The sequence below is a fragment of the Bombina bombina genome, chromosome 1, assembly GCF_027579735.1.
Source record: "Bombina bombina isolate aBomBom1 chromosome 1, aBomBom1.pri, whole genome shotgun sequence".
Taxonomy (NCBI): domain Eukaryota; kingdom Metazoa; phylum Chordata; class Amphibia; order Anura; family Bombinatoridae; genus Bombina; species Bombina bombina.
In genome coordinates, this window is record NC_069499.1 from 1,559,822,551 (window position 1) to 1,559,834,416 (window position 11,866).

The 11,866-nt window shown below is 42.6% G+C and overlaps 1 protein-coding gene across 1 annotated transcript in view; it reads left to right on the forward strand.

The window, feature by feature from the left end:
- The window catches only part of METTL23 (methyltransferase like 23), a 38,366-nt gene extending 27,214 nt beyond the window's left edge, over positions 1-11,152 (forward strand). Inside the window, exon 4 of the mRNA XM_053709545.1 lies at positions 10,849-11,152. Within this exon, the coding sequence (XP_053565520.1) occupies positions 10,849-11,020 (172 nt within the window). The 3' untranslated portion in view covers positions 11,021-11,152. The remainder of the gene's footprint in view (positions 1-10,848) is intronic.
- The last annotated feature ends 714 nt before the right edge of the window (positions 11,153-11,866 follow it).

Sequence of the window (11,866 nt, forward strand, 5' to 3'; positions counted from 1 at the left end):
CCTTCTTTGCACAGTAATTCAACAGAAGGGAAACACTAGATCTTAACATACTTAACTTTATACTTAATCCTTTAGTGTTTAAACAACTAATTTAGGGCAAGATTACGAGTTGGAATGCAAACGTTTGTGCGCGAGCAATTAGGGGTTTATTGTGGGTGTTTGCATTTGTCGGGCTTATCGTATTACAAGTTGAAAGTAAACGCGATCGCTGGAGCGCAATTGCGATCTACGCTAGTATGATTATATGATGTATTTCTGAATAAATAAAACATTCTTTATGTGAAGAACATTGGAATGTGAAATATTCATATTTTCATGGCGGGTTAGAGCATATGAATATGCGGTCAGTTTTTGCACGTGAGTGGGTGTTATTATTTTTTTTTTTCTCCATTAACTTCTATGGGGAAATATGTGAACGCACACGCAATATTCTAAGTTCGTCTTTCTTTCCAATGGCATGGAGAGTCCACAATTCCATTCATTACTGTTGGGAAATTCACCACCTGGCCACCAGGTGTTTAATTTCCCAACAGTAATGAATAGAATAGTGGACTCTCCATGCCAGGAAAGAAAATAATTTATCAGGTAAGTCATAAATTTTGCTCGTCGGGATAGCGCGCAAGCGAAAACGGTTTACTTTCAGCTCATAAAAAGAGATCAAAATGCTTACTTCTAGTGAAATTACCGCTCAGGTGGGAGTGTGCATTTTGTAATCTGGCCTCTATGTGCACAAATACATTGTTAGATGCATACGCACTCAGTACAGAGCAGGTGTCTCCTGTAGCAAGCCTTTCATCAGGCTAGTGTCTGCTTGCAGAACAAATAGATGTTCAGTCGCACTGAATTCCAGAAGCCAAGCCCTGAATATTTACATACATGCCTAGCTCCTGTCTAATCTAATAAATCATGCTATGCTTGTCTTTACCGGTGTGAGGGGAAAACAACTCTGCAACTTGGTATTATTGTCCAGAAGGGGGAGCCTGTGTGTGAGCACATAGTACAGAAGAGTTGCTCCTGGTTTTTATAGCTATGCACAGGTCTGGAGTGGTTTGGCCAGTTGTCGGCAGCTACATTCATGTATGAAAAAGGACTTCAGTCTCCTGCACTATGTTAAATAGAATAAAGATGGATGAGCATTAAAGGGACAAAAAATACTTTGAGATTGTAAATGATTGTACTTTTGCTTGCATAAAACGGTTTAACCCCTGCAAAAAGGAGTAAACAGTTAAAGTTACATGAAACCCAGATATTTTCTTTCATGATTTAGAAAGAGCATGCAATTTTAAACAACTTTCTAATTTACTATTATCTACTTTGCTTCATTCTCTTGATATTCTTTGCTGAAAAGCATATCTAAATAGGCTCAGTAGCTGCTGATTGGCGGCTGTACATAGATGCCTCTTGTTATTGGCTCACCTATGTGCATTGCTATTTCTTCAACAAAGGATATCTAAAGAATGGGTTTATTGTCCCTTTAAAGTCAGCTCTAGAGCAGCAATACACTACTGGGAGGTTGCTGAGCACATCGGTGAGCCTATGAGAAGATATAACTGTTCCAATCACCAGTTATGTCCCAGTAGCGCATTTCTGCTGATGAGCATACTTACATATGCCTTTTTACACATTGGATATTAGGAGAACAAAAGATTTGATAATATAAGTTCATTTTAAAGTTTAAGCCCACTTATTAACTACTCTTCTGTGCGAGCTACAGAGAACATATGAGCAAGGGGTTCTCATACTCTCTTTACGTAATTAAAAGCTGAACAAATGTCATGTGCAAGGACAGTTTGTGATTGGCTGCCTCACTTTGGTTACATACTGATGCTGAACATGATTTATTTATAGAAGTCAGATGTGATATAAGGAGCAGCACATCTTGTTGGCATTTTATGCTTAAGCAAAGAATCCATGAGACACCGATACCATCAACTGAAAGAAACTGCAAATGAATTGAGGGGCGAGTTCTGCCTGTACGTTTCATGTAGGGTTATATTCATCTAGACTGGATTGGCTTTCTAAATTCTAATGTTATTGAAGAAAGTTTTAGGCTCACAATTACACTGCAGACAGGCAAGGTTCTCAGGCAAGAGACCTATTTGCCTGTGTTCATAAGGAGTGAGGCAACATCTACCGCCAGATTTAAGTTCACCACCTAAAAGGTGATGGATGTTAGAAAGCAGCGGTCTAGGGTTCCAGAGTTACGTGTGCAGCTTGATAAATGCTACAACTAATGGCTCCCCATAGTGATAGTCCCAGGGGTGTGCTTGTAATAAAATCAGGTAAAATATTCTGTATCACTAGAGACACACTGCTCTATGTACTAGGCAGCAGATACTCCTGTGGAGCAAGCCTGCCTACTGCAAGTTACAAAGCTGCACCTTTCTGCCATCTCAGATAAATCTTCCTGAACTTTCTTGTTCACAGTGATTGACAAACCCATCTCCTGAAGGAGTAGGGGGTGTTAATAAGATAATACCTGTGCAATAGTAAATGCCCACTCCCTGAGAAGACATGATGGACAGGTCCCCAAGTTGGAAATCTTGCCCATCCATCCCTTACTACATCTTGCACCATACATCAAAGTAATGAGTGCATTTCCAGCTCAAATATACTGTGTGTGTGTATATATGTACATTTGTGTGTGTGTATGTATATATATATATATATATATATATATATATATATATATATACACAATAAATATATATATATATATATATATATATATATATATATATATATATATAAAAATATGTTTGAAAACCAAGGACCAGTCAACACTGCCAGATATCAACACACATGTGCACAAAGTTAAAATTAACTTTTTAGAGGTACCAGTGTGAAATCCATCTTATAATGATAGAGAACAATAATTTTTAAATTATTTTTGTTTCCTCATCCTCCTGGGTCTCGTGTGTGATGTTGGCAAATTTTTTCCCTCCTAAATAGCAGCTGGACAGTAGCTGAAGTACTGTTACCAGAGCACTTTCTCTTGTAAGATGAATAAGTTTTGAGGTAAAATATCTTCCTTTGGGGGGGCAGAGCTAGCTTCATACGGAGCAGTTGCAAGCTAAGGTTGCTCCGTGCAATCAAGAGGTATATTGGCCTGAATCTAAATATATTGGGACAGATAAGTGACCATCATTATAATGTGAACACCCAAGCTCAAAGCAATCACATTGTGGGTCCTGCAGCGTTTCTTCAACCTCATATGGAATCATGTTTTGTGACTGCTTGGCCCATGGAGATGGATAGGCGTTGTCTTGGAAAAGGAACGCAGCGTAATTGCACCATTTCTACAGGCCCTGCTGTTGGTGGGAAAAAAAGGCATACGGAATTCTAACAATTTTCCTTCTTGAACAGATATTTGGAGAGGACGGTCATGGCAGTTGGCATGTCACGAATTGCTGCGATGCAGTGTTTACTGGATAGGCACCACGCTACGCTGATGGATGCAATGGACCAGTCGTTTGATATCAAGGACAATCAAAGCAACTTGCTTTCACCCTCTCCCGGTCCTACTTCAACGGATTGTGGGTATAGTGGTGTTGAAGTGCCCCGGCGCTACCCACCTACTTCCCTAGAACCACAATGTGGTACAGATTTGGAGCCTAGGTCACGGAGCAGTGCACTGATTGCTGGGATTGGAAAGGGACTGTCTCCTATTCATCACGCAAAGCCTGCGTTGAGTAAGATATATACAGATCCAATATACAAGATTCAAGAGGCCATTAATTCCAAAGGGGAGACAACCCCCTCTACCTCCTGGTGACATTTGCAATGCAGATATATCGTTCTTGAGCTGGGACCCTGGTGGCATTCCTAACTGGCTTTTCCAGCTGCCTTGGTAACTCTGAATACAGCTGGACTTTAACCTATATATTATGGGACAATTACTGAAACTTATACTGAGCATTGTCTGAATTATGTTTACTTCGGGTATAGCTTGCAATGCCATACACCATCAGGTATAGCTTGCAATGCCATTTTTTTGTTGTGTTGCCTGAGCTTGCTATTCTAAGTTAAAGGGACAGTATACACTCATTTTCATATAACTGCATGTAATAGACACTACTATAAAGAATAAGATGTACAGATACTGATATTAAAATCCAGTATAAAACTGTTTAAAAACTTACTTAGAAGCTCTCAGTTTAGCTCTGTTGAAAAGGCAGCTGGAAAGCCCACTGCAAGTGGGAAATAAGACACTCCCCCCTCCCCCTTCTTTTGCATATGAAAAGACCCTTTACACAAACAGGAGCAAGCTGGAGAAGGTAGCTGACAATATTCTTATAAAACTTTGGGGCTTGGTTAGTTGTCTAAAAAACAGAGCAATGTTATTTAAAAATAAGCAAAACTATACTTTTAAAAAACAAACAAACTTTAAGCTATATAAATAGATAATCTACAAAACATTTATGCAAAGACAAAATGAGTGTATAATGTCCCTTTAAGTATGATCATAGTTACAGTTTTTTTTCTGTGCTTTAGCTTTCTTATATGTGTCCTTGTCAGGGTTTTTTCCCTGCTTTGTTTGCCATGTGCTGCTGGCAGCCATTTTACTCACCTCTCTTGCTGACTCTTGGTGCATACTGTGTGATGCTGCTCATTTCCTGCACTTCCTTTTATGGCCAGACTGGTTTACATCATCTGTGTGAGACAGGATGCAGTCTCAGAATTGTGATGTCATCACTTATTATTTAAAGGGCCTCTGTTCAGTATGCTTTGCCCTTGCGTTGTCTCAGACCTGTTTGTGAGAGCTCCTGTGTATTACCTGGCTGTCTGACGTCCATCCTGGTTCCTGATCCCTAGCTTGTTCCTGATTCTGGCTCGTCTGACTACTCTCTTTGGCTCCTGACTCGGCTCCTCTGGTTTTGATTCCTGGCTTATTTGTCTTGTGGACTTTTTTATTATTTTTTACTATTAATAAAGGTGTGATTATTTTTGCACTTCTGGTTTCAGTCTGATCCTGGCACCCTGACATTACGCAAGGGACATGAATCCTAATGGTACGAATAATCCACCTTTACCTGCCATAATTTCCAGGATGGATGAACAGGATCACCGTTTGGATCAATTTGCACTATCCCTGCAAACCCTGCTGACTCGCACTGCACTTTTGGACCAAAGTGTCCCGCAAGTTTTGGCTGCTCCTGTTTCCGCTGCCAGGAGCATGTCCGGTTCTGCACCTCTACCTCAGATATATAGAGGCGATCCTAATCAGTGCAGAGGGTTTTTGAACCAGGTGGGCATTTACTTTGAGATGTTACCTCAGGTGTTTCCCTCTGACAGAGCTAAGGTGGGATTTCTCATCTTGTTACTCTCTGACACAGCTCTTGCCTGGGCTAATCCCTTGTGGGAGATTAATAAACCTGTGGTTTCAAATTAACCTGAATTTGTGGCCTCCTTTTTGAAGGGTATTTGATGTTCCGGCTCGCTCCTCCTCTTCTGCTAAGCGACTCGTCCATTCAGCAAGGTACAAGATCTGTTGCTCAGTATGCCATTGAGTTCCGTACACTTGCTGCAGAGGTAGGTTGGAACAATGAAGCCCTTGTTGCCGCCTTCTTTCATGGGCTCTATGATGCGATTAAAGATGAAGTTGCTGCCAGAGATTTACCAGAAGATCTCGAGGCATTGGTGTCTTTTTTTATCCTAATTGACATCAGACTAAGTGAAAGGCCCTTGCGGAAGCCTCCTGTTCCGTTGTCTCCTACGTGTTTGTTCCCACCCATGCCTCCTGATCTCGAGTCACCAGGTACTGCTGAGACGATGCAGTTGGGATTCACGCATCTCTCTGCGGCGGAGAGGGCCTTTATGAGGAGCTCTGCCTCTTTTGTGGGTTACAGGGCCACCTTTTGAAGTCTTGTCCTACACGACCTGGAAACGCTCACACCTAAGGTCCTGATGGAGGCAGACCTTGGGTGGTTTATCCTCGTCCCTGGAACCGCTAAAGGAGAAACCTTTGGTCACGGTTGTCCTTTCCTGGGTGGACTCCTTCATAGTCACCCAGGCTCTCGTTGACTCCAGTGCTGCGGGCTATTTCATTGACAGTGCTTTTGTATCAAAGCACTCCATTCCTGTTTTGCCTCGGTCCGTTCCGCTTGCTATTGAGGCCATTGATGGCAGGCCCCTTCAGCCTGCACTCGTTACTCACAAAACTGCTCCGTTATCCATGGTTGTTGGGGCTCTCCATTTTGAAACCCTCCAGTTCCAGGTGATAAACTATCCGCATTTTCCGGTTGTTCTGGGTTATCCCTGGCTCCAAAAGCCCAATCTCAATCTCGACTGGCGCAGGTCCGAAATTTTGTCGTGGTCTCCGCAATGTATTTCCACTTGTCTTTGGAAACCAAAGTCTTGTGCACTTCTTCAGTATCTCAATTGCCAGAGGAGTACCGAGAGTTCCTAGATGTTTTTGACAAGGTGCGTGCTGGTACGTTGCCGCCTCACCGGTCTTACTATTGTGCCATAGACCTGCAACCTGGAGCCAATCCTCCTCGGGCCGAGTTAACCCTCTGTCTGTTGCGGAGAATTGTGCTATGGAGGAGTATGTTGCAGATGCCCTGTCGCGGGGGATCATCTGCAAATCCTGCTCTCCTGCAGAGGCTGGCTTCTTCTTTGTGAAGAAAAAGGGTGGCGAGTTAAGACCATGCATCCATTATAGGGGTCTTAATCGTCTTACCATTAAGAATGCTTACCCTATTCCACTCATTACGGAACTCTCTGACCAGCTCAAGGGAGCTACGGTCTTTACTAAACTTGATTTGAGAGGAGCGTACAATCTCGTTAGGATCAAGGAGGGTCACAAATGGAAAACAGCATTTAACACCAGGAGCGGGCATTATGAGTATATTGTAATGCCCTTTGGCCTATGTAATGCTCCATCTGTTTTCCAGGAATTTATTAAAGATGTCCTACGAGATATGTTGCAACAGTGTGTTGTGGTGTACTTGGACGACATCCTCATACACTCACCCACACTTGAGGCTCATCGTTCTGATGTTACACGGGTTCTTCAGAGACTACATGAGGACGGCCTGTTTTGTAAACTCGAGAAATGTGAGTTCCATCAGACTCAAGTAACCTTCCTAGGTTATGTTATCTCCGTTGCAGGGTTCTCTATGGATCCTGACAAGTTATCTGCAGTTCTGCAGTGGCCTCGCCCAGTTGGTCTTCGGTCTATTCAACATTTTTTGGGGTTTGCCAATTACTATAGAAACTTTATTAAAAACTTTTCTTCCTTGGTCAAACCTATCACAGACATGACCCGTAAAGAGAATGATCCACTCCATTGGTCACCTACTGCCATCAAGGCCTTTGATAGTCTTAAGACTGCCTTTGCTGCCGCTCCAGTTCTGGCTCATCCTAACCCTGTCCTGCCTTTCGTTCTTGAGGTCGATGCGTCTGAGACTGGAGTAGGTGCCCTCTTGTCTCAACGTCCTACACCTGATGGTTCCTTGCATCCATGTGGTTTCTTCTCTAAGAAATTGTCTCCAGTGGAGTGCAATTATGAAATTTGCGACAGGGAATTACTGGCCATAATTTTGGCACTCAAGGAATGGAGGCATCTTCTCGAGGGTATTAGTGTGCCAGTGCTCATTCTTACTGACCACAAGAATTTAACTTATCTATCTGAAGCAAAACATTTGTCGCCCCGACAGGCCAGATGGGCGCTATTTTTATCTCGGTTTAATTATGTGGTCTCCTACCTGCCTGGTAGTAAGAATGTTAGTGTTGATGCCCTCTCTCGACAATTTTCGCCTCTGTCCAAGGAGGAGTCTGTACCTACTCCAGTTATACCTCCTGACCATATTTTTGCTACCATACATACTAATTTGACTTCTCTCTTGGGGGAGGAGATCCTGGCTGCACTAACTAATGCACCTCCTGAGAAACCTAGTGGTAAGTGTTTTGTTCCTGAGAATCTTCAAACTAAACTTTTGCACACTTACCACTATCCTAAAGCTGCAGCTCACCCAGGCAAGAACCAAATGATTTTGTCTGTCACTTGACAATTCTGGTGGCCAGGTCTTCGTTCTGATGTTGCTGCATATGTTGCCTCTTGCTCAGTTTGTGCACAGAATAAGACTCCTTGACATCTTCCTGTGGGTCTTCTTCAACCTATTGCTATTAGTTAGCGTCCTTGGACATATCTTTCCATGGACTTCATTGTCGAGCTCCCTGTTTCCAATGGCAATACTGTTATCCTTATGGTGGTTGACCGTTTTTCTAAAATGTCACATTGCATTCCCTTGAAGAAGTTGCCTACCGCTCAGGAGCTTGCTTCAATTTTTGCCCGGGAGGTCTTCCGTTTACATGGGTTACCCAAGGAGATAGTGTCGGACCAGGGTAGCCAGTTTGGCTCCAGATTTTGGCGTTCCTTTTGTGCTCAAATCGGGATCCAGCTTTCCTTCTCCTCGGCATATCACCCTCCTTCCAATGGGGCTGCGGAACGGTCTAATCAAGCTCTGGAACAGTTCCTTCGTTACTATGTCTCAGATCACCACAATAATTGGTCTGAACTGTTACCTTGGGCAGAGTTTGCTCGTAATAGTGCTATAAATGCTTCCTCCAAGTTATCCCCGTTCATGGCGAATTATGGGTTTCAACCATCTTTGTTGCCCGATTCATTCATGTCTCAGGGTATTCCGGCTTTGGAGGAGCATCTCCGGCAACTCCGTTCCATGTGGGTGCAGATTCAGGATTGCCTTCATCGTTCTATGCAGTGCCAAAAGTTCCAGGCTGATCGTAGGCGCCTGCCCGCGCCTTCCTACCAGGTTAGTTAGAGAGTTTGGCTGTCCTCCCGCAGATTGAACCTTTGTGTGCCTTCCAATAAACTGGCTCCCCGTTATGTTGGTCCTTTTGGAATACTCCGATGGCCTACGCTCTTGACCTTCCTCCTGCAATGCGCATCTCCAATGTTTTTCATGTCTCCCTCTTGAAACCATTGGTTTGTAATCGGTTTACCAATGTGTTGCCTCGTCCCCGTCCTAGCTTTTTTGACAACCATGAGGAGTATGAGGTCAGCAGCATTATTGACTCTTGTATGTCCATGGGCCGCGTACAGTATTTGGTTCACTGGAGGGGCTACGGTCCGGAGGAGTGTTCTTGGGTTCCCTCCTCTGATGTTCATGCTCCCACCCTCCTCCGTGCCTTCCATGCCCGTTTCCCCAATAAGCCTTTTGTCCTCCTGCGGGGGAGGGATCGTTGAGGGGAGGGTACTGTCAGGGGTTTTTCCCTGCTTTGTTTGCTATGTGCTGCTGGCAGCCATTTTACTCACCTCTCTTGCTGACTCTGGCGCATACTGTGTGATGCTGCTCATTTCCTGCACTTCTTTTTATGGCCAGACTGGTGTACATCATCAGTGTGAGACAGGATGCAGTCTCAGAATTGTGATGTCATCACTTTTTATTTAAAGGGCCTCTGTTCAGTATGGTTTTCCCTTGCGTTGTCTCAGACCTATTTGTGAGAGCTCCTGTGTATTACCTGGGTGTCTGACCTCCCTCCTGGTTCCTGATCCCTGGCTTGTTCCTGACTTGCTCTACTTGTTCCTGATTCCGGCTCGTCTAACTACTTGCTTTGGCTCCTGACTACCAGCTCTGGTTTTGATTCCTGGCTTATTTGTCTTGTGGACTTTTTTATTTTTTGCTATTAATAAAGGTGTGATTATTTTTGCACTTCTGGTCTCAGTCTGATTTCTGGCACCCTGACAGTCCTCTAGTTTATATAAAGAAGAAGTCAAATTGTTCCTATATACTCTATAGTACTCAAGTACACAATATCTATTTAATGTGAGGGAGCTGCCAGCGGCCAAGGTAGCCCTCTTTACATTGTTCTGTTCAATAGTGTTATGTATAGGTGGTATCTGTTTCCCTTACTATTAAAGAGTAGCCAGTTTCTATTAATTCCTAGAACCCTTTTTGCAAACTTTACAAACTATGTGGCTATGGTATCAAGCTCACCATTTATGATGCTCCACTAATAACCCTTACTTTTATATACTCTCCCCCCGCTTATGAGCACACTGGCATCTGTAATTATGCTCAGAGTGTTCTTCTGCGGTTTCCCTTGAAATATACTGCAAATGCAATCATATCTCCTTATATATAACCTGTGAGTAGTATTTCATATACCTCTTCAACTTAAACTAACAGTTTCTCCTACCACAGGTTCAGCATTTCCTAGAATATCTTACTGCTTGCAATATCTGTTTATGGATAAAGGGAAGGCTTCCAAACTTTTGTACAATGATTGTGATAATCCATTGCCGTTATAGAATTTATAATCTTTTTGGCAGATGAGAATTCTTCAAGATTACTATAAAACATCTAATGAATCTACTCAGCATTTTATATGGATTGTTATAGGTCGTTTTCTTTTTTTTGTGTGTTTATCTCTGTGTTTCTGTAAATTTAAAGGATTGGCATGCTGTGTACCTATTACAATTTTATGTCTAATGGGTTTTTTGTCTATCAAGAAAAATCTATTAAAAAAAAAACTTTTTTTTTTTTTTTACAGCAATGTTTAGGTGATATTTTTCTATCAGTTTTTTTTTTACTGTTATGCTGCATCACTTTCAAGTGATTTATGGGTATTATGTCCCTTTAAAAGTACGTTTGGGCAAAACTTTTCATTCAAAACGTTTCATATTATACTTAAGATACATTCTATTTTAACTGTACTGTGCTCTGGTAGAATTATTTAGGGTTTGCCTTTTACACACATTGATTGGTCCTTTACTTACCTACTTTAGTATGTTTTAATTGAAGCCAGAGAATTACACGAAAAACAAATGCTATGGTGTTTCAGTGAGTAAACCACCCTAAATAATCAATGTCCTTTCTGCAGTGCTGACTGGTCCATTGAAGCTTTACTTGTCAAGTGGAACATGAGATGCACCAGTGTTCCGCTGAAGACCTTTAATGCAGACAAAGAGCGGTTGGCTGCATCAGACCTCCCGGGAAGACACAGCGTGCAGATGATGATCATTACATTTGATAAAGCTTCAACAACTCAGTGATTTGATTCTGAATGTAGAAATAGAACACATGTTGTGGTACCCTCAATGCATTACTCAAGACCATCTGGTGCTCTTGTAAGGTTTCTTTAAACGGAGAATGCAATGCCCAATAAAATGTTGACAAAGGCTGCAGCAGAGCGGGTTTCACTGACGGCTGTTACAAAGGGGCTAATTACGCACAGTGGACAAACTTTGTAATACACTTCAATCATTTTTTATTTTCTTGTAATCTACCTTCAAAAATGGTAGCTTTTACATTACACCCCTCCCTATGAGCTTGGAGTACATTCTGCTGTTTCCTATATGATGCACTATGATTACTAGATTTGTGCAGCAGCTCATTTATAGCTGTTCCAAATTAACAACTGGAATAATCATATGAAAACAATACAGTAGAGAAGAACTCTGACTGAAAAGACTACATCCCTAGCACTCAAAGGGTTGATATAGAGTAGATCATCATGTGTAAAGACAGTATTAAATAAAGGAAACTAAGGTAGCTGAATTAACTAAGTGAGCAGGATAACTCTACGTTAACCCCTTAATGACCGAGGACGTGCAGGGTACGTCCTCAGAAAAAAGGCAGTTAATGCCTGAGAACGTACCCTGCACGTCCTCGGTGTGGAAAGCAGCTGGAAGCGATCCTGCTCGCTTCCAGCTGCTTTCCGGTTATTGCAGTGATGCCTCGATATGGAGGCATCCTGCAATAACCTTAGATGGCCATCCGATGCAGAGAGAGCCACTCTGTGGCCCTCTCTGCACCGGACATCGATGGCCGGTATCGTTGGTGGGTGGGAGCCGGTGTGGGAGGTGGGTGGCGGCCATGGATGGCCCTGGTCATGTGGA